Source organism: Chenopodium album, chromosome 13 (genome assembly GCF_948465745.1).
Source record: "Chenopodium album chromosome 13, dcCheAlbu1.1, whole genome shotgun sequence".
Taxonomy (NCBI): Eukaryota; Viridiplantae; Streptophyta; class Magnoliopsida; order Caryophyllales; family Amaranthaceae; genus Chenopodium; species Chenopodium album.
Window position 1 is genome coordinate 6900543 of NC_137846.1, and position 23536 is coordinate 6924078.

Genomic DNA, 23536 nt, shown 5'->3' on the forward strand with positions numbered 1-23536 from the left:
TTCAGCTTTAATTAATAAATGTGAAGAGGCCCTAGCTCGAGATATAAGAAGATCAAAGCTTGTAGTAGACTTGTCCTCTAAACACACCCCGCCCAAAAGAGGAAGATAAAGTAGGGCGGGTACACCGGTGGTTGAAGAAGAAGAAAAGTTGACGATTAGAATTTTAATTCAGAACTTGTTACATTAGTAAAGTTTAAGTTACAGAAGAAATACACAACTAACTTCACCTTCTCCACTACTCCTAAACCTTCCTAATTCTCTCTCCTACTCTACACTCTAGATCTATGTTCATCGCTCCGCCATTTTTGCCGCATTACTACTTCCAATCTTCAAGGTTTTTGAGCTTCAATTTCTACTCATTTTCATGTTGCACTCTTCAAATTAGTTTAATCACTCTTCATTTAATCCGCCATTTTTGTGCCAAATTTGAAAAAAATTGCAGATTGAATTGGTAATCTTGCGGCATTGAGGAGGAGCCATGGCTGTTCCTGTTGAAGAAGCCATTGCTGCTCTTTCTACATTCTCACTTGAGGTAAATTTTTAGTTTTATTTATTTATTTATTTATTTATTTATTTCTTTATTTGAATTTTAGGGTTTAATTTTGGTTCGTTATGTATTTATTGTAGTAATTTTGATCATGCTATTCAGGAAATTATTCAGAAATATAATTCAATGTGTATAATTGAAGTCTATTTGCAATGTATGTGTATTTATATTAGTATGCGCCATTTGCTTTTAAATACGAAGTGATGTCCGTAACCTGCTAAGATAGTGAGACAATTGATTAAGAAATCAAGGAGATTATACTTAATCTGTAAATTGCAATGCTACTCCGTATTATATTGTGGAACTTTACTCCTTTTGTTCAGTCATTTATGGTAACTCAAGCAGATTAAGGATTTGTTTGTTGCTATGGTCGGATTCGGAGCCGACTATTAGGATTTCGTTGGTGTGTAGTATTGCATCTGTATTACTACCTCTCTTAAATGTTATGGGCAACTTTGGAATATTTTATATCTCACAAATAATACCCCAAATTGCGCATAACATTTAACAGAGGTAGTATAATGTAACATGGAAGACGGGATACAGAGAACTGGTTAATTAAATAGTGGAGGTACACTAGTATTGTGCTAATTTTTGTCTAAGCCTCGTATCATTTCACTATTCCAACTTAAAATTTTCGAGCAACTTAAATTCCATTTAAAATTTTCTTGATTTAAATATCGAAGTGAATTGAATACTAGTGTCAAAAATCAATAACAGCATTACCATTAATCATTGATCTATCATGTCCTGCTTTATATGCAGTTTTGCACCAAAAAAAAAATCATGTCCTGCTTTATGTTGAGTAAGTGAATATCTTACTTATTTCCATAATTCTGTGCGTGTTTCCTATGACGGAACAACTGAATATCATGTTTCAATTATTAATAATTGTTATGTGGAAATCTTTGCTCTAAAGAGCTGAAAGTAGCTCAATATTGCAAGCTACAGTATATTATTGGCACTACTAATGATTATATTCCCTCATCTCTAACCCTTGGCGATTTGTTTTCAGTCTAAACTCTGAAAATTGTCAATATGTACTCACCCTTGATTATCTATTTAGGATGACCAGCCAGAGGTGCAAGGGCCAGCAGTTTGGGTGTCATCTGACAGAGGTACAACTACCAGTCCAATTGGTAAGTATTTGTATTACTATTTTTTTCTTTACTACAATATTTATTTGTAATGTAATATCTCTTGATCTTTTAACTTCTATTAATGCTTATGTGGATTACAAGACACGAAATGGGATGTTTTGTTCTGTGTTTTCCAAAGGCAGAACATACAATGATTAAAGAATGAATTAACTTTTTTTGCAGAATACAGTGATGTTGCTGCTTATCGCTTATCTTTATCAGAAGACACCAAAGCTCTTAATCAACTGGTACACATCTTTGCCTGCAAGCCTCTACTCGTAAAATCATAAACACTAGATTTATGAACCTCTAAAATTACCTCATAGCTCTCGTGTATTAATTGCCTTCTCGGCTGATTATGTTAAGTTTCTGTGATGTGCATCTGCTTGGTGATAGGGATACATTTTAATATATTAATGCTGTTCATACAGAACACTCTTATCCATGAGGGGAAAGAAATGTCATCTGTGCTTTATACATATCGGAGTTGTATAAAGGCACTTCCTCAGGTGAATTTCATTTTTTTTTTCTTACTATGGGATATAATGATTTTTTTTATTTTTATTTTTATTAATGTTATAATCTCTCTATTGTAATATATGTTGAAGCAGTGAAGCACCATGACACAAGTTATGTATTACCGATTCTAAACCTCAGAGTTTCAGTGTATTTCAGCTTTAGACCTTTTTATGAAATATATCTAGGCAAAGATATCTTGCTCCACCCATGATAATTTTGTGATTCTAACAATTGGGAAAAATTGCAGCTTCCTGATTCCATGAAACATAGCCAAGCTGAACTATATTTAGAGACATATCAAGTACTGGATTTGGAAATGAGTCGTCTACGCGAAATTCAACGTTGGCAGGCATCGGCAGCATCTAAAGTATGACCACATTATGTGCTTTCTCTAAGACCTCCAATGAATTACACTCTACCTCCTTGTATTATCTTACCAAAGCATGTACATAATCCCCTGTAATCCAATGCAGCTAGCAGCTGACATGCAACGCTTTTCAAGGCCTGAGCGACGCATCAATGGTCCTACTGTAACTCATCTTTGGTGAGTTAGAAAGCTATTTAATTGGCCTTAAGATCAACTTAACCTTGATTCAAACCTATTTCAACTAAGATATTGAGCAAAGGGTTTCTGCCTCCACAGTCCCTGTAAAATCTAGGTTCTTCATATATGAGATTATGTACATCAGTGGAAAATTTTATTGGGTGTATAAGAAAAAGTGTCCACTTTCTGATCTATTTATTATAGGAACTCCTATTTTTATTCCTTTCTTTCATCTTCTGACTTATATCTACTCACAACATTTATTCAATAATATCAGAAATTCAGAATGTTAAAATTACTTTAAAAGGACTCCATTGTCGAATATGTCGATACGTTGTCTGTCCCCTGGTCACATCATATAGATTGATCACAAAGTAATATCTTTTTGAAGCTTGAATCAGTGCCTAACCTGTGCAGCCAAAATTTTCTTCAGTTTTTTTTCATCGTGAAAGGGGTTTGTTTACTAAGTTTTGACTATGTTTTCAGGATTCCTTGACTGCTCCTTTCTTAAGGATGTTGTCTTTTCTTAATTAAAGGGGAAAATGAAACTAGCATATACATTTTCATGTGTCCTTGAAACTGTTTTCTTTGCTACAGGTCTATGTTGAAGCTGCTGGATGTTTTGGTGCAACTTGATCATCTTAAAAATGCAAAGGCTAGCATTCCAAATGATTTTTCTTGGTACAAAAGGTATGCTAGCTAATTATACTATCTTGATCTAATTGGTATGTCATTAGTTTTTGTCTTAGCCTTATAATATGCAGATATTAGATATTGATCCCTATATCCTTCTCCCATCCTGCAAAAGATTCATATACTTAAAAAAGCCTGAATAGCTGTAAAAGTATAAAATATTCAGATTTCTGCTCCTCCTTATTTTGACTGCCTCTTTTGAAAATTTTTAATGTAGGACATTTACCCAAGTTAGTGTTCAGTGGCAAGACACTGATTCAATGAGGGAGGAATTGGACGATTTACAGGTATGTCATGTCATGTCATGTCATGCTCACTTGTAATTTAATATTTGAATTCTTGTTTGATTGATTTAAAATTAATTTCTACTGAGAATACTTATTTTATGAGTGTACTTTTTGGCTCAGTAGATTTTCTTAAGCACGAGGTGGGCTATTCTATTGAACTTGCATGTGGAAATGTTCAGGGTGAACAAGTATCCTGACATATACAAGTTGCTGTTTTTGTAAATTTAGATTTTAGGAATTTAGGTTTTGTAAGGCACTTTTGATTGGTGGCAGTATATATTTTACAAATGCTTTCTATTTTAGGAATGGTGGAGCTAGGAACGGAGTTGGTGTGGTTCTCGATGAGAGGTTGGCAAAAGAGGTGATCGAGGTCTATCGGAAGAACGATAGGTTGATAAGGCTGAAGTTGCTATGTGGCAAGGAGATTGTGAATGTTATCAGTGCTTATGCTCCCCAAGTGGGTTTAGATGCAGAAGAGAAACGACAATTTTGGGAGGACCTAGACGAGGTGGTGCAGGGTGTCCACCACTCAGAGAAGTTATATATTGGAGGGGATCTAAATGGGCACGTTGGGGCGAGCCGAGATGGCTATGAGAGTGTCCATGGAGGCTTTGGGTATGGGCAGAGGGACGCCGGTGGTGAAGCTATTATGGATTTTGCCCAATCATATGATTTAATTTTGGCTAATACTTGGTTTAAGAAGAGGGATTCACACTTGATAACTTTTCGGAATGGAGCAAATGCAACTCAAATAGACTTCCTGCTCACAAGGAGCATAGATAGCCAAAGTTGCATAAACTGTAAGGTTATCCCAGGGGAGAGTGTGGTCACCCAACACCGGCTATTGGTAATGACTATTCGTCTGAAAGAGAAGGCGAAGAAAAAAGTTAGACAAGAAGAACCAAGGATAAGATGGTGGACCCTAAGGGATGCAAAAGCTAAGGTTTTTACAGAAAAGGTAATTGAAGAAGCGGATTGGGATGGAGAGGTGGATCCGGACATGACCTGGTTACGAATGAAGAACTGTTTCCTAAGAGTGGCCAAAGAGGTCTTAGGGGAAGTAAGGGGAAGAACTTCGGTACAGAGAGATACTTCGTGGTGGACTGAAGAGGTGAAAGCAGTAATTAAGCAAAAAAGGGAATGCTATCAAGCCTTAGGAAAATGTAGGAGTGATGAAACCTTTGCAGCGTATAAGGAGGCTAAGAGTAAGGCAAAGGCAGCTGTTCGCCAAGCAAAAGAAAAGGCATATCAGGAGGTTTATGAAAAGCTTGATTCCAAGGAGGGAGAAAGGATCATTTATAAGATGGCAAAGAGAAGACAAGAGGCAAGGAAGGATATTGGCATGGTGAAGTGTGTCAAAGATAAGAACCAAATGGTCCTAGTGCAAGAGGAGGGCATCAAGGACAGGTGGAAGGGGTACTTCGATGAATTATTTAATGGAAGTAATGGAGTTGTGATAGGAGATACCTCTATGAGTGATGAAGAAATCAACATGGAGTATGTGCGAAGGATTAGGAGAGTAGAGGTGGAGATTGCACTGAGGAAGATGAAACCTAAGAAGGCGGTTGGCCCTGATGGGGTACCGATAGAGGTGTGGAGGTGTTTGGGTAAGATTGGTATTGATTGGTTAACAAACCTTTTCAACAAGATATGGACGGCTACAAGGATCCCACAAGATTGGAGGAAGAGCACCTTGGTCCCGGTTTATAAAAACAAAGGAGACGCTCAAGATTGTTCTAACTATCGAGGAATTAAGCTTATGAGCCATACTATGAAGTTGTGGGAAAGGGTGATTGAACAAAGGTTGAGGGCATGCACAAGCATTTCAGATAACCAATTTGGTTTTATGCCTGGGAGATCTACTATGGAGGCAATCCATTTGATAAGACAAATGATGGAGTTTTATAGGGTAAAGAAGAAAGATCTTCATATGGTCTTTATTGATTTAGAGAAGGCATATGACAAGGTGCCAAGAGAGATACTTTGGTGGGCAATGTTGAAGAAAGGTATCCCACGAAGGTATGTAGACCTAGTTAAGGATATGTATCGGGATGTGTCAACAAATGTGAGGACATGCGGAGGGTTGACAAAAGATTTCCCTATTACAATCGGATTGCATCAAGGGTCTGCATTAAGCCCTTTTCTTTTTGCAACGGTTCTAGACGAATTAACTAGACCAATTCAAGATGAGGGTCCATGGTGTATGCTGTTCGCAGATGATATCGTTTTGGTGGATGAGACTAAGGATGGGGTTAATGTCAAGTTGGAGCAATGGAGGCAAAGGTTGGAATCTAGAGGGTTTAAGCTAAGTCGGAGTAAGACTGAATATTTGGTATGTCGTTTTGGCACTCAGAGGGGGACAAGCAATGAAGTGGTGAGTTTGGATGGAAAGGATTTGACCATGAGTGAATGTTTTAAGTACCTAGGGTCGATCATCCAGAAGAATGGTGACATTGATCAAGACGTGACCCACAGGATTAAGTCAGGGTGGCTTAAATGGAGAGCGGCCACGGGAGTGCTATGCGACCGCAGCATTCCCTTAAAGTTGAAGGGAAAATTCTACAGGACTGCCATAAGACCAGTGTTGCTCTATGGTACAGAATGTTGGGCTTCTAAGAAAGAGCATATTAAAAAGATGGAGGTTACGGAAATGCGCATGTTAAGGTGGATGTGTGGAAACACTTTAAGAGATAGAATCAGAAATGAGGTTATTCGCAAGAAAGTAGGTGTGGCGGGCATTGTAGATAAATTAAGGGAAAATCGTCTGCGTTGGTTTGGACATGTAAGACGGAGACCCGAGGGTGCACCGGTGCGAAGAGTGGAAGAGTGGGACCATGGAGGGATTAAACGAGGAAGAGGGAGACCAAAGATGACTTGGTTGGAAGGAGTGAGGAAGGATATGAAGTGCATGGATTTACGTGAGGATGAAGTTTTGGATCGTAAGGGATGGAGGAGAAAGATTTATGTTGATGACTACACGGAATAATCAAATTTGGTTCATGTTAGCCGACCCCACTTTTGGGATTAAGGCTTTGATTGATTGATTGATTTCTATTTTCATCCTGAGATTTCCCTTAACGGGGGAATAGTGTAGAAGATATTCTTCAAGCTCTGATAGTATTCACTGTTGAGTCACTGGAATTGGACTTTGCACTTCTCTTTCCGGATCGGCATGTTCTCTTGCGTGTCCTTCCTGTACTTGTTGTCTTAGCAACTACATCCGAGAAAGATACAGAAGCACTATATAAGAGGGTCAAAATCAATCGACTTATTGGCATTTTCAAGGTATAATAGATGATGTTTCTATAAATCTAAGACTTGTGGTTCATGATGCTTTTTTGTTATATATTTTGCCTTCTCGAATTATGGTGCAACATTCGATGCTTAGACTTTTCCTATCCTGATAATGTGCAGAGTGATCCAGTTATCCCTGCATTTCCAGATCTTCACCTTTCTCCTGCTGCTATTATGAAAGAGTTGTCATCATATTTCCCGAAGTTTGTCAGTCAAGCTCGTCTTCTTACTCTCCCAGCACCACACGAGCTTCAGCCTCGTGAGGCTCAAGAATATCCTTTTATTGTTCTTCGTTCTTTCTAAAGCAAAATTTCCTGCTTGGCTGCTTGCTATCCTTATGCAGTTTAGTATGAACTCATGCAAGCATGCCTCTGATAATCAACTTACATACATACACGTGCGCGCGTCTGCAGTCTGTATGCATGTTTGTGTCTGCAACTCTGTGTATACGTGTATTTTTCTATTTTAAATCGCAATTCTTTCTTTTCTGCTTTGTGACATAAATCATATTCTTGTCCAGTGATCTCTGTCATGAACACAATTTCTGATTACTTCGTCCCCTTTATCATGTGGCTTATATTTGAAGTGTGCCTTTAGTTGGAAAATAATACTGGTAAATTATTATCCAAGAAAACCTTGGTGTTGTATACCTGCAAAATGGCCCTTTTAGCCTTTGGTTTCTACTGCATTTTCAGGTTATATTATATAGAATCCAGAAGGAGTTTCTGAAAAAGAAAGACTACCCAGCAGGAGTAGTAGGCTTACAGCTTGCTTCTCTGCTTTACTCTTCATCAGTTTTTATCTCTGTCATCTATGTATCATCCTCTTCTTTTAATTTCTATGATGCACCAACATTACTGAAATCCTCGGCATAAGTATCAACTTTAATTTTGAATAATCAGACTGGAAAACTTTATGTTCATTTGGCTGTTTCCTAAGTTAGTTTTGTTTATTGACTATGATAGATGTGGCTATTTCTGGTTTGCCTTAATTTCATAGAATACAATATAATTTGCAAAAGAATATTGGATATGCTATATTTCTTAACTTACATCACTTATCAGAGACAATATCTTATAGTCAACCATATTAGTGCTATTCGGGCTGAACACGATGATTTTACAGTTCGCTTTGCTTCATCCATTAATCAGGTATTGCTTTTCTAATGCTTCTTTGTTCATAACCTTCCACATGAAGGCATGAAGCACAATGCTTTATATGTGCAGTTATTTTGAGGATATGCTGAAATCTAAAGTTCATTGTCCTGATACCTTTTTTTTTTTTTTCCTTATTTTATTTTATGCAGTTAGATTTATTAAAATCCTCAGAGAGTGCTGAAGTTGAGTGGTCCAAAGATGTCAAAGGCAACATGTATGATATGGTTGTTGAAGGATTTCAACTTCTTAGCAAATGGACTGGTCGCATCTGGGAACAGTGTGCATGGAAATTTTCTCGCCCTTGCAAGGATCAATCTTCTGAAGAGTCAAATAATGCTTCAACATTATATTCTGACTATGAGAAGGCACTGGCACTTTCTGCATAAATTTTCTTTGTCTTGCAATTTATGCATCTCAAACGTGTTCCATCTGTCTCATGTTATTATTGCAACTAGTAATAAGGAATAAAGAGTGGTTCTAATTTGTAAGGGATGGATGGTGCAACGTTTGTTAAAGTATATTGTTAAAGCAGAGGAAAATGTTGTTCACTTATGGACCAGTACACTCAGTGAACCAACAGTAATCCCAGCAACATGCTTACCTCTGAAAGAAGGGGCTAATGGAATTCTTATAAAACATATATTTTTTGTTAAAGTATAATGTCATTATGTTTTCTTCTAATCGATAATCTTTTGGCTTTCTGTAGGTGGTGCGGTATAATTACAGTGCAGAGGAAAGGAGAGCATTGGTTGAGCTTGTTGGCTATGTTAAAAGCATAGGATCAATGATGCAGCGTTGTGATACATTAGTTGCTGATGCCTTATGGGAAACAATTCATGCTGAAGTTCAGGACTTTGTTCAGAATACCTTGGCAACTATGCTGCGTACTACCTTTAGGAGGAAAAAGGATCTTTCTAGGTGGGCATTTGATTGATGACATCAATCAGAATCTATAGTTTAATATTCTAGAATTTGCAGCCTTTTCATTTCTGTAAGCAACCCCCTGACTCTGAGCGAATAGCAGCTAGCCCCACCTGGCTATTAGTGATGATTGATGAAGTATTTCTCTCCTGGAGGAAAATCTTCATGGAATGAAATCGAGTTGATGTATCAATCATATAGAAATGCTATATTTCTGAGGTTGTGGTGGTAGCCAAGTGGCAATACTCTTCATCTCTTAAGGAAAAGCCCCGGGAATAAATCTTCAAAGGGTGGGGGGGGGGGGGGGGGTTGTATGTGGAAGTTAAGCCTTCGGTCTGGTCTTGAGAGAAGGCAGCCGATATCCCAAGGAGTTAAGTCACCAAACAAACAGCCTATGCTTTCTTACTCAATAATATCTATTATAGTCTATGATTCTAGTGTTCTATACTAAAATTTATTCCAAATAACATATTGTCTTTACGATGGATTTCTCATTCTAGCTCTTTATAGGGATATGGAATATGTATCAAAATATTAGACCCCCATTTCTCTTGCTCTGGCCCTTTTATCACTTCAATTCCTCCTCACTCTCACCCTCATCTATATCCATCTCACCACCCTTACTTAAACTTCTTTGTTCTCTTCCCTTCTATTTTCAAGTGCTCCTGTAACCCGACCCCATGGGGTTTTCTAGATTTAGTGGTGGCTGGGTGGTGAAGGAAGCATGTAGCTAATATCTTGAATAAGTAACCAAATAAAAGTTTTGATGCATATGTAGCATAAGAAAAAGATGTTGCTATTTTTGTTCAATTTTGCATGTCATCACTGAAGTTTTCTATGCTGTTTGTTCTATTGGTTGATCCCTTTTCCGGTTTTCCCCACCTAATACCTAGGATTAATCTTTTTTTCAGGATTCTGTCTGATATGCGGACCCTTTCAGCTGATTGGATGGCAAATACAAGCAAGCAAGAGAATGATTTGCAATCCCTACAGCAAGAAGGTGAAGAAAGCAAAGGGAGCTACTTGTATCCCAGGCCAGCTGCACCAACAGCAGCCCAGGTCTGCTTACTGTCTGTTACTTTTCTTTGAAATATATTCGTGGTTGGCTGGTAGCTATGGCATTTGAAGATATCCTTTGCTTATTAATTTTAGTGAGAGAGCATATTGTCAAATGGATGGTGTTTGGTTCAGTATAATTTTAAATGAGAGAGTTTGATAAGCTGAGTGATGTCAGTGAGTCGTTGGACTCAGCTAAACTGTTGATCAGCATGCTCTAGCCAATCTTGGGTACTCACCAAAAAGGCCAAATTCCAAGTGGATCAGTATAACCACAAGCAAAATTCTTGGCTATATAAGTATAAACATATTATTTGAAATCATACTGGGGTAGCACAGTGTGTATAAGCTATAAGTAACTGATTCAGCATTCATTTATGTTAGTTGTTTCCTTCCAAAATTCAGGTCCACTGCTTGCAATTCCTGATCTACGAGGTCGTTTCTGGTGGGAATTTGAGAAAGCCAGGTGGGCTCTTTAGCAATACCGGTTCAGATGTACCTGCTGAGGATTTGAAGCAGTTGGAAACCTTCTTTTACAAGCTTGGCTTCTTCTTGCATGTGCTAGATTACACGGGTAATTATCTGTTATTCTTAACTCAGCTCACTATTTCCCTCTGTTTGCAGGCTTGTTTGTTTATATAATTATATTTATATTTACCAAGAGGTGGACAGATGCACCTATCCTCCCCAATGCCACAATCACATTTTGGTTCCTCAATAAATGTTGTTTTTGCTGGACATAGTTAAAACGTGATCAACTACTACTTCCTGCTAAGTTGTTAAATTTCGATCTAATGCTAGACTTGCTGGCTTCTTGAGAAATTAAAAGTTTCTATGTAGCTGATCTTGGCTCTTGATTGTGTCTGCAGTGACAATAGCAACACTCACTGATCTTGGCTTCCTTTGGTTCAGAGAATTCTATTTAGAAACATCCCGTGTCATCCAGGTGAAAACACTTTTCAATTATGCACCATTCTTCTTGATGGATCACTTCACCATTTGAACATGTTTGATTTGAAAGCTAGGTATTTTGTTTTAAATAGAAAATATCTTCCTTTCCTCGTCTTCACCTTCCCCAGCGCTCCTCTCATTTGTTTGTTTATAAAATAACTTGTTGTAATTGAGAGTGGTATCATGACGAAGATGGTTGTTTTTGTAGTAAATGAAAGAAGTAAATATAGATTATAGCCTTGTCATAAACAGTAAGCCCTTAAGTAGTGGGCTTCAGTGTATCCAATTCAGCATACACAAGTGCCATTTAATGTGGAATGTATCCAATTAAATCTAAACTAATTCACTCCAAGTTTCTCATAATCACAATGCTGGGGGGTGGAGTTTTATAGCCTAAACATTACTTCGATACAAGCCAAAAAAAATTATAAAAAATATAACATACATAATTATTTTTTTATTTTTTATTTTATTTTTATTTTTTCATTTATTTATTTTTTTTTGGTAAGGTTAGAAATACAGATACAGAATAATGTTTTGGGTTTACTTCCCCCTAATATATAATATTCCCGCTTGTGATGCTAGTATGCTACTGTAACAAGTTGTTGCCAAACAAATCTTACGCTAGGGTAAGTAGTGGTTTGACCTTGGCAACCACATACATGGCTACTTTTGCTCCAAAAATTTGTGTAGAAGAGATACATTATCACTGTCAAATAATCAGTATATTGATTTCTTATGCTTAGTTCTGCAGTCAATCTATACTTTAGTACCCAATTCATCACACATATGTAGGCATGACACAATTTGTTTATAAACAAACCAATTGCAATTTTTAATTGAATGCTCAAATGAATGCAAATTGACTTGTTGCTTGATTGCAGTTTCCAATTGAATGCTCTCTTCCCTGGATGCTGGTGGATTATGTGCTTGAGTCTCAAAATGCAGGATTATTTGAGAGTGTTGTTATGCCATTTGATATCTACAACGATGCTTCTCAACAAGCATTAACTGTGCTCAAGCAGCGCTTCCTCTATGATGAAATTGAAGCCGAGGTACTTCTGATTTACTTGCTACTTTTACACTAGTGCTCATATATGTTCCGTTGGTTATTTCGACATGGGACTTAAAATTTTCTTCACTCCTTGCAGGTGGACCATTGTTTTGATATTTTTGTTTCCAAATTGTGTGAAATAATTTTCACATATTACAAAAGTTGGGCAGCGAGGTATGGCTGTCAGTGGACCTATTTTAGTTTTTTTCAGTCTGATACTTAATACCTTCATACTTTTGATGCTAACACTTTTTTTCATCTGTTAGAGAATTGCTCGACTCCTCATTCCTCTTTGCAGTGGACAATGGAGAAAAATACTCTGTGCAACCTATGAGATTCAATGCACTATTTAAAATGACTAGAGTTAAGGTGAGCATGATTTTGCATGTTGCTTGGGATGACCATCACTCAATATAGTTTTGTGATCTTCCACCTTATATCATCATGTTTCATTGTGTTTTCAGTGACTTATTCATTTAGTCATAGGCGTAGTCTTCAAATGTTCCTTAGAAGCTTATGAGAAATTCCCTTGAGTAGTTGAGCCTTGACTGATTTACTACTAGTACATGATGCTATGATTCGTGTGCATGTCTATGCTGAATTTTTTTCCTTCTATTGCTTGAGGACTTGTGGTCCTCTGTCTCTCTGTATGTTTTTATTAGCTTGTTTCTCTGTATGATGTCCAAAGAAAAAAAAGAAAAAGAGGTATATGTTATATGTAACGAGATATCTTTTGGATTAGTGGGGTTTTTCGTTGAGATAAAAATTGCACTTGAATTGAAAAAAAACTCTCGTTTCTATTTTTGCCGAAATTTGAATGATATGTGACAGGAAATTGAAAAAAGGGAATATGGTCACTTATAAAAAAGAAATAAGAACTTACAATAAATAAAATTATAAAAAAAAAGAAAAAAAAAACACACACACACACACACACAAATGGTAGTATGGTACCCTTTCACTCAACAACTCAATCCGTGCCCTGGCCCCCTGCAAAAGGATAACTGGATACGTCCTATACTATAATAGTATAATGTTTATAAGACACATTGATCTTGCAGTTATGATCTGGAAAGGAGTAAAACCTCAACATATGTTAATTTCCTTCTTTTTAGGTGCATGTTTTATATAAGTTCATGGGTGGGGCAATGCCTCTTGCTGTTAGGTCGACCCACTGCATCTTCTATCTAACATCTCTTCCCTTCTCCCACCCCACTCTTAACTTTGTTTTTCTTGCAACAATAAATGTGCTCATAGTTACTTGGAAGGAGCATTGATTTGAGATGCCTGATCTCACAACGTATGAACAAGACATTCAGAGAGAACCTGGAATTTTTATTTGATCGTTTTGAGTCGCAGGATATCTGTGCCATTGTGGTGAGTGCTATAATTTTCTTTGATAATGTATTCTGAGGATATGTGCTATCAAAAACCATTTGTTGTTTTCTTTTCTGAATATTTTATTTTCCAGGAATTGGAGAACCTCGTGAATATCTTAAAACATGCCCATAAGCTTTTGTCTGAGGATCTGACAATAGACTCGTTCAGTCTTATCTTCAGTGAGATGCAAGAGAACATATCTCTTGTTTCATACTCAAGCCGGCTAGCTTACCAGGTTTAAATTCTACCTTTCAGCATATATGCTACTGTATCGCTCATAACTTACAGCGCTTAAAATGTGGCTTGCCTGTTCCTGTCTATCATGATGATTATTCTGTCATTTATTTATTTATTTATTTATTTTTTATTTATTTATTTTTTTATTTTTAAATAATGATAGCTTATGAGGCATGGATTGGTGTTGTTGCTGCCATTCTGCGAATCCTGCCAGATATTTTTAATGATGTGATGTTGACAAAAGTTATGAAAAATGCTGTGAGCTCTTGGATTTTCTATTCACTGTTATGAGATTAATTATTCAACTGATATCCCTGTTGTCTCTGAATTCATCAAGCTCTTGGACTCAAGTCTCATGTCTTCATGTAGCCCTGTCATCTCTGGATAAACTGTTTGTATCGCCTTGATGCCCCATTTTCTGTTTGACTTTGTGAGAGTGATATAAATAGGTGGAACATTATCCGTAGATGTGTAACTTGTGGGTTTTTTTTTTTTTTTTTGGGGGGTGGGGGGTGGGGGGAGGGGGGGTCTTGATGAAGGAGAGACTCAGAGAAGTGTAGTTTTTTGGGATTGTCCTTTTGAGTTATTTGTTAAAGACATGTCTATGTCACATGAGTTTGGAGGCTTTAATGGCTTGCTTATTTATAGGCTCGAGTATTGGAAAGCAAGATAAACTCTTTGAGCATCTGCTTTCTTTGCTATAACCTGGAGTGTTTGGGGTGGGGTTCTGATCGCTATGGTGGGGTGGGGTTTTGGGTTCTGGTGGTTGTAGTGGCGTTTCAAATTTGGTGGGTTAGGGGGTGGGAGTGGGGGTACTGTTTCAGTCAGGTGGTTGTGGTGGGCCGTGGGGGTGGGGGTGGTGTTTCGGTTATGGTTGTTGTGCACTTGTGGTGGGGGCATGTGATAGGGGTCGGGGTGGGGCTGGTGGCTCAGAGGAGGTAGGGTGGTGGAGGTGGCTGCATTGGTGTTGATGACTGAGATAGTTTTCTATTTACTATCTAACCATAGAACACACATTAATGTCATAAGTGGGATAAATTTCTTAATTAGGGTCATTTTTAAAAAATCAAAAAAGGGAGGGTTACCATTTCAGTGTCGCAATTTTTATTCAAGTAAGTTTTTATCTTTGTTCAATCCTGATCTTGGTTCTGAGAAAAAGATATTGTTGAATTGTTTGTTGCATTATTGTCTTTTGTTTCCTTGTCAATTGATTTCTCTGAGGTGTTGATGATATCGGGACATGTAAGATTTGGTTGTAGATTCTTGTTGTGTGTATCCAACACTACTATTGACAAAGTTTCCTTTCCTATCATTTGTAGATCTGGACAGAGATGCAGAATGATTTCCTACCAAACTTCATACTATGTAATACTACTCAACGATTTGTCCGATCACCAAAATCATCCAGTGGTCGAGTTCAGAAGCCATCAATGCCATATGCCAAACCAAACTTTTACTGTGGCAACCAAGTAAGATGAGTTTACTTGACTTCTCCCCTGGCTAGACTCAATATAATTCCTTCTATTTCATGATAGCAATCATAAATTTAGTTCACACAAGTATCATTTTAAATATGGTATATGAAACACTTTAGTTGTGACTTGTGAGGCATCAACCTTTATACTATTATTGGTCTGTTGTTGAACATAAGTTACGTAACAATCAAGCCAGTGCTCTTGCTTCCCATGGTATGAGCTGAAGTTTGTCATCTATTTTGTCTCAGCATTCTTTTTCTTGCCTTATTGCTCAATGGACATAAGAAATTACATAAGTTTCTATTTTTTTTTTCAGGATTTGAATTCTGCGCATCAAAGCTTTACGAGGTTGCACAATGGCTTCTTTGGAATGCCTCACATGTTTTCTATCGTCCGCCTTTTGGGAACCCGTTCTTTACCATGGCTGATCCGTGCACTGCTGGATCACATATCTAATAAGGTAAAAAATCTTGTGTACAATTAGTTATGTAAGTGTCTTCCATGTACACAACAATGGCCTAATATATGTCCTGCTTATTAGTGGGGATTAGTGAGATTAAGCTGCAACTAGTGGCTTTATGCTATTTGTAAATTTGAATTTAATATGTATTAGTGGCCTTTAAAAAAAGAGAAAATTGACCAAGTGTCTCCCCCCCCCCCCCCCCCCCTCCCCCCAAACACACACAGCAAAGCTGTAGGCCGTTTTGCAGTTTTTTTGGGTGGGTAGATAATTCTGATGAAAATTTATTATGGTTGAATCAAGATGTATGTATGTTTTTAAAGCTGTTTAGTTGACCTATATCTGTATCTCATCTTGAGTTACTTGATGAAACAGATTAGTTCACTTGAAGCAATGATTACAGGATTGCAAGAAGCATTGCCCAAATCAATAGGTTTACTACCCTTTGATGGTGGTGTGACAGGTACAATCTAGGTTTTTTTTTTTTTTTTTTTTTTTTGGGGGGGGGGGGGGGGGGGGGGCATGGGGATGGGGTGGGGTGGCTATTACCTTTCCATTCTTTCAAATTAAAATAATAAAGATTCATCTAGGTTGTATAAGACACATTAAAGAGAAGCTTAACTGGACCTCAAAGGCAGAACTTAAGCAGGAAGTTCTTCAGGGAATAAAGGAGATAGGAAGCACACTGTATTGGATGGGTCTTCTAGATATTGTATTGGTAAGTCCTATAATTGTATCTGTATGTTCTTTTAATATAAAATTATGCTTTATGTGTCCTTAACTCCCTAAGGGCTATGTGTATGAATCTAAAAGTAGATATTTAAACATTAATTAAGCGTTGACGACACCTATCAATGCATGATTTTGTTTTATCTCCAAAATTAATTCTCAATACTATTTCAGGAAATTTGTTCAATGCTTTGACAGTTATACATAGCCCTTGTGGATATGTATAGCAAATCCATTTATCAAAGATTAAAGCACAACTTCTATACTTATGACTGTTAATTACTGTTATACAATTGACGCTGTTCAGGAATCCCCACAAACTGTAAAACAAAATGACCCACTAATTGTGTTGACTTGATCTTCTAGATTGAAACTGCAGCAGAAGACCATAAATTCATATAAGGAAGATCACTGTATTCCAAAATTGTGTAACAGTTTGCTACAACTTGAGTCTTCACTTCTGATAATCATCTATGTTTTGACTGACATAACTATAGAAGGCGCTATTAGCACAAATTAAATACAAAATTTCCCAGAATTAGCTGGAACATGGAGGCAGGATAAAAGGGAACCACTTTTCAATACAGATATCTGAGTATATGACGATTGACCCCCATCTTTGTTTGACCTTGGAGCAGGATAGTTTTTCTTCTTTTTCTTTTTCCATAAAGTAACTAGTGGTATTAGCGTTCTAGAACATTTCTCTGATACTCTATACAGTAGTGACTCGATATCTGTTTATAGAATATGCTGCCTAATTTTCATGATTTACATAGCAGATTTGCAAGAAGCAACTTTTAATCATATATACTTCTATGTCGTTTGCATCAAAAAGTGCATAGCATGAGCAGATGAGCTCATTAAGTTATAGCCAAGCAATTGCTTGAAAGCTGAAATTTCTTCTAGTTATTCACAAAGTAGAGTTTTTTTTATTCTTGTAGAGAGAAGTAGATACAACACGCTTCATGCAACTCGCACCCTGGCTTGGTTTCATACCTAATGCGGATGGGCAAATCCTGCTATCACAAGGTGAGGGTGAAAGCCCTGTCGTCAACCTCATGAAGTCAACAACTACTGCGATTGTGTCGAATCCTAACTGCTCAAATCCAACTTCCTTCTACACAATGTCAAAACAGGCTGAAGCAGCAGGTAAAAAGACTCCTCCATATTCCAGCCTTCTTCTCTATGATCAATTGTATGGATGTCAAGCATGTAGTGAAAAATATTGAAAGACAATTAGGTCATAGACTCTTAGTTTTCGTCATCATAATGTCATAAGTACTTGCCTATTGACAAGAACAAAATGAGTTTCCAGTGATTCTTATCAAAGACATGGATGGACAAACCAAAAGTCTTGCAAACTGCTCTATGATTTTTTTTGCTGTATCATGTTAGAGTGAACTCATGCAGACATTTTTCATTGTTTTTTAAACCATTCATTGACAACCAAAGCTATGATAATGCTAGATTGCTAGGTATCTTGTATATGCATAACCTAATAAACTGCCTGGTTGCAGATCTCTTGTATAAAGCTAATATGAACACTGGAAGTGTTTTGGAATATGCTCTTGCATTTACAAGTGCAGCACTGGATAAATACTGTAGCAAGTGGAGTGCAACACCAAAGACTGGATTCATAGACATTACAACTTCAAAGGACTTCTACCGAATATTTAGTGGCCTTCAAATAGTAAGTGATGTGCAATTGCGGGTCTTTTGTTCTTCATTATTTACCCATCAGGAACATATGTGCTTCTAGATTATTTGGTTTGGTTATTGCCTGAGTGCTTTATGATGTGTATTTTGAATTCTAATTAGTTGCAGGTATAACCACATTGGAGAAATTTTTAGGTCTTTGTGACTCTGCAGTCACAATTTCACTACTAATAACACGGGCTCTAACTCTTTGGGCTCTTCTGAATAAAGCTTCTACCAGACTAAGTGTTTGTTGTTTACAAATTCAATGATTGGATCTAGTGGAATCATTATTTATCATCAGCTGTGTGACAGAACCAAATGTAACATCAGCTCTAGTCCTAAAGTTAAATGTAAAATGCTCTGCATGAGGCTTGGGAAGGCAGTAGAAAATCTTAAGAATGCTACATGCTGTTTCTTCATATCTTATTCCTTCACTATCCAGGGGTTGATGAAAATAATCTGTTTGTTGGCTTTAGGCTGTTTACAACTGTACACTTGAACCATTCTAAAACAGGATGTCACCCTAGTTGATAGTCCTTTTAGAGCATTGGGCTAATGTACGATACAGTGTGGTATGTTACCACGTTATCGTCCTGGTGTAATCAATTCTAATGGATGCTGTTTACTGGAAATTTAGTTTTATATATTGCTTGTTTCAACAAATTACTAAATTTCTGTCATGATGACAAGGCCCATTTCATGTACTGGATTAGAGAAAGGAGTAGAACTTTGTATTCAATATGGGGAAATTTGGGTGATAACCTTGGTGGGATTTGGGAGCATCACTAGAGGCATTGGGGTTGATGGTATGATGTGATATCCCATTTTGAGGTCAAATGATTATCTTGTTATGGGAGCAAACTTCTCTCTTGTATATAGACAAGTGCTCACAATTTACTTGAGCATTCATCAGTAATTATCAAGATATATGAGAAAAGCACTTGAAAGTGTATTGAAGCAGAATTTTTTTTCTTATTCAATTTCTAATGACTTTGAACTGCAGGAACATTTAAAAGAATCTGTTCAAGGAGTCCCAAATAGTCATGAGATGCTGGGAGATTCAGTAGCTTGGGGAGGCTGCACATTAATATATTTACTTGGGCAGCAGCTGCATTTTGAGCTTTTTGATTTCTCATATCAAGTCCTTAACGCAGCAGAAGTCGAGGTTACAGAACTTACTCAAATGCATAAAAATGTTCAGGGTATCCAGGTAAGACTTATTATTATCCCATTGTTATAAAAAGGATTTTGATTTCTATTTACCATGTGCCTTCAGTTGTACATATCTTTGAATGCTGCAAAAACGTTGTCCTGAAATATCTCGATTCCCCAAAAAACTTGATAATGCATCTCACAGAAGCATAAACCTGAGTCCTGAGTCAACTAAGCACAGAAACTTTTTTTAATTTGTGCTGATAAACTGATTACTGAGAACAAATTTTTATTGGACCACCCTTAGATCTACATATGTCTGAACTCTGAAGTAATAAATGATCGTACTTGTGTATAAATCTCCTCCTTGGGCATAAAGATAATGTTTTGTTGTCAGAATTATTTTGATTTTTGACTATCTACAATTTCACCTTTATTACTTTGAATCCATTTTCTCTGTCAGCCAATCACAAACATGTAATGGTAAAAAATTAGACTCCATGCTTTATCTAGGGATTCTAGACATCCCTAGAATGACACCACATCTAAATTTACAGGGACAGGTTGGGGTGTCAAGGTGTGCTATAAGAGTTTTCCCAACATTGATTGATAGGAAAACTTAATTCTGAATGGCTGAATAGGAATTGCTGGGGAATAGTGTATGGTAAAAATTTTAACCTGTGGCATGGACTATGAAGACAATAGTGATCCTGGGAGGAATACTCTTATTTTAGAAATAGGGAGACATCTCCATATAAGAGATTCCCCTTATTGCTTTGATTCTTGAACAATGTTGCCGAAGAATCTGACTCATGATTCAGATTTATGACCTATGCTTTATGGAAGTTGTTTAAAATGTTTTGTGATACATTCCTATAACACCTCAGAGTTAAACTGATGTTTCTGCTTTTTGGACTGGAAGGGATGGGAACCCTTGATAGAAGCCATGAAGAAAGCAAGGAGGTTAAATAATCACGTGTTTTCAATGCTAAAAGCTCGTTGTCCTCTTGAAGACAAGGTAGCATGCGCAATAAAGCAAAGCGGAACACCTCTGCATCGAATCAAGTTCGAAAACACAGTTTCGGCTTTTGAAACCCTTCCACAGAAGAGCACCTAATTCTTTACCTGTGTTAATACAGCTGATTCAGGTTAGGTAGTTTTATAGATTCCAACTTATACTGAAGAGGGCTAGTATCAGCTACTTTCAAGCCACAGTAAGAGAATTGCCAGGGTTTATCTGTATACTAGAATTACTGAAGTAAATACTTGTTATTACTATCTCAATATCCAAACATTGTCGCTATCGAAACGCGGGTTGGCTCAAGTGCTACTTCATGATCAAAATGGAGAAACTGCAAATGCTAGCAATAGTTGCTGGACTCGTTGTCAATTTTCAGCATTAATGGAGCGTCTCACCATTTTCTTGTCACACTGCAACAGGTTGTCACAATATATGTTAACTTGCCATGTATTATAGTATATGTTTGGTTTGTCACACTTTCTGTAATTGACTATTTGTGTATCAATGTACCTAATGTGTTATGTATACGTAGTATTATGTAATTATCATGCATGTCATAATCCTGTAGGCTGTAGTAGTATTTTATGTAATTGGATAATGTTGATTGTTTAAATGCGAATAACTAATTAATCATAGAACTGTCTGGGTGCATTGATGAATACACATTGCCAAGCAAGTAAATTTATTACTCTTATAGTCTTGTCATATCTTCCCCATTGAAAAAAATACGGAGTACGGCGCTATGATTAGATAAATAATTATGTAAAATAAAATAAAAAAGAAAAGGGAATCAAAATTCAAACGTGTTATTGTCATTATTACTTTTTTTATTTTTCAGATGCAACACTTTTATTTTTGAACGGTTTTTAATATAATTGTGACATTAATAAATTTCGTTTTGGGTTCATTAAACATTCCTAAGCATTACTTTTAATTCCTTAGAACATTTAAGAGTCAAAGTTAAAGAAAATAAGATGAACAGTGAACCTCAAGGGAGGGAAAGGGGAGGTGTATGTTGATAATGATCGAAATTTATTTAAATGGTAGAAGCCCAAAGTTAAGACTTAAGAGCCTTTTTTATTCAACAAAATAATGAATGTTTGGTGGATTGCTTAATTATAAAATCATGTGCCCTTAAATTATTGGTCAGATTACATATGTCGTGAAAAAGCCAGAAACAATATCTTTAGATCCAATTATAATTATGATATTGCTTCTGCCGTGGAAGGTATTTTTAAACCTCTTTGTCCACCACCAAAGTGGTGTGTGCTATAGAGTGCCTAAACCTTTTGTTTATCAAAGACTTAACATTTAATTAATTAGACCTTGCGAAAAATATATAATTCGTATATACGGAGTATGTTTTTATCAAAGACTAAATACTTAATTTCTTACACCTTGCCAAAAAAAAAATTAAAAATAAAATTAAAAATAAAATAAAATAAAAATTGTCATATTGTATTAGGAAGGGTATGTGAAAAAATATAGTATTATACTTTGTTGTTTCATACTCTATATTTCTTTTTTGGCATTTTCCTTTATTTGTTATGTTTTACATATTTAAGGTAAGATGAAAGGCCTTACTATACCGCCACCTCTCACAGATTTAATCAGCCCACCTTTGCAGGTCGACGCTTGAGAGTAGAGGGAGGAGGTAAGGGAATCCCCCTACTCCCAAGCATTTATTTATATAATTCCAAAGCAATTATTCTCATTTTAACCCTAAAATATTATGTTTCATTTGTTTAGAAAATTGTATATTAATCATGAGCATCCATTATATCCATTTTCTTCTAACTGTTAAAAACGTAACAATTGAAAATAAACGGATGGAGTAAACCAAATGCCATTCATGTTTATTTCTTGCAGGATATGAAGTTCATATGCATAAAAACAAAGCAAAATCATGCTTACCCTTTGTGTTGTTTTTTTTCCCTCCTTATTTTTGCCTTATTCTCGTCCAAGTTCCCATTAGATAAGGTAGGGAGATCATCCAACTCTTTCATGGAAAAGATCTTACATCTTCCCCTTTCAACTGCAAAAATTAAGAAAGAGCCCCAATTAATACTGAGATTAACATTTAAGTTAATCACTTCTCACAACTTTATGCATTAGTTTTTTTTTTTTTTTTGCCATTTTACTATTTCACACTACAGTCCAATTTCCCACTATTGGTTATTCATTTGCATTCTAGTGAAGATTTTCTTCCATAGTCTTTTTTTTTTTTTTTTTTTTTTTTTTTTTTTTTTTTTTTTTTTTTTTTTTTTTTTTTTTTTTTTTTTGTAAAAAAAAATATTGCGTTTTGAGGTTAGTATTTACAATAAATATGGTTGGACTCAGTTAAGTAGGGTACTTTAAGTTTGGAATATGATGATTATTAATCTAAAAATTGGATACAACATGATGAGCATTAATGAAACCAACTCAGCCCGTTAATTTCTATTTACCAAAGACAACAATTTAATACGGAATACATAGCGTTAGAAATTTTTGGGCAGGGCCTGGATCTCTATCCTTGGACTAATTGAAATATTTTCAGACATCGTTACATGCCGAATCGAAATTGTAATAGGATAGTTTGGACTACCAATAGAGATATGTCAGATATCCATCATTCCATTGTAACTTAAACTATACTTTCAACTTGGCCTTGGAGTTTGACTCAATTTGCGAGTTGCATTCGTTATTTCCTTAGGCCATACATCACCAAGTCGCAAGGCTGATTAGCTAATAATTTTTTTTTTTTTTTAATTTTAAATGTGTTATTTTAGCACTACAATAACATAGTCCAATTTATTTGCTGGACTATGCTAATTTACTGAATATTCAACTTGCTACTTGTACTAGAACTTGTCAACTTGGCTTTTCTACGCTATTGTTTTTGACTTTTTTTTACAAGTCTTGACTTAATCCCATTCGACCTACAAATCTCTGACTTATTGACTTAGTGTGAGTCCTCTCAAACAATATTTTCATTCCCAGTTTTTTTGGCCCTACTGAATAGTGTACATTGTATTTATTCGATTTTGATTTAAAATTACGGATATTATGTGCTTTTTGAGATAATTCTAATAATACTACAATAAACAACATCTTATTTGATTGGTTATTTAGTATTTATTAATTCAACTAATTTAATAGGATTAGAGGTAGGAGATAGATGCATTAATTAGTTTAAGCTTAGGATGGGTTAAATTGGATTTGATCATATTCAAGTGAGAA

At 36.2% G+C, this 23536-nt stretch overlaps 1 protein-coding gene across 1 annotated transcript; it reads left to right on the forward strand.

Annotated features, from left to right (window-relative positions):
* Positions 1 to 123: 123 nt before the first annotated feature.
* LOC145574429 (protein PIR-like) lies at positions 124 to 21008 on the forward strand. The gene is made up of 31 exons (XM_081632216.1): positions 124 to 334; positions 443 to 532; positions 1614 to 1686; positions 1870 to 1934; positions 2118 to 2195; positions 2453 to 2572; positions 2679 to 2749; positions 3347 to 3439; positions 3660 to 3729; positions 3853 to 3917; positions 6819 to 7014; positions 7144 to 7295; positions 8081 to 8174; positions 8330 to 8545; positions 8887 to 9098; positions 10013 to 10160; positions 10563 to 10731; positions 11027 to 11103; positions 11993 to 12163; positions 12260 to 12336; positions 12429 to 12531; positions 13420 to 13539; positions 13634 to 13777; positions 15099 to 15248; positions 15571 to 15714; positions 16090 to 16177; positions 16305 to 16432; positions 17385 to 17592; positions 17961 to 18133; positions 19145 to 19351; positions 20216 to 21008. The coding sequence occupies exons 2-31, from the start codon at positions 479 to 481 to the stop codon at positions 20408 to 20410; spliced, it is 3861 nt and encodes a 1286-aa protein (XP_081488342.1). The 5' UTR covers positions 124 to 334; positions 443 to 478; the 3' UTR covers positions 20411 to 21008.
* Positions 21009 to 23536: the final 2528 nt, after the last annotated feature.

What these genes read in the sequence shown, in the direction of transcription:
- LOC145574429 (XM_081632216.1), top strand. Translation starts at nt 479, where the DNA reads ATGGCTGTTCCTGTTGAAGAAGCCATTGCTGCTCTTTCTACATTCTCA. An exon ending in CCAAAGCTCTTAATCAACTG is followed by an intron (nt 1,935 to 2,117) that starts GTACACATCTTT and finishes CTGTTCATACAG; the next exon opens with AACACTCTTATCCATGAGGG. An exon ending in AGGATATCTGTGCCATTGTG is followed by an intron (nt 13,540 to 13,633) that starts GTGAGTGCTATA and finishes TTTATTTTCCAG; the next exon opens with GAATTGGAGAACCTCGTGAA.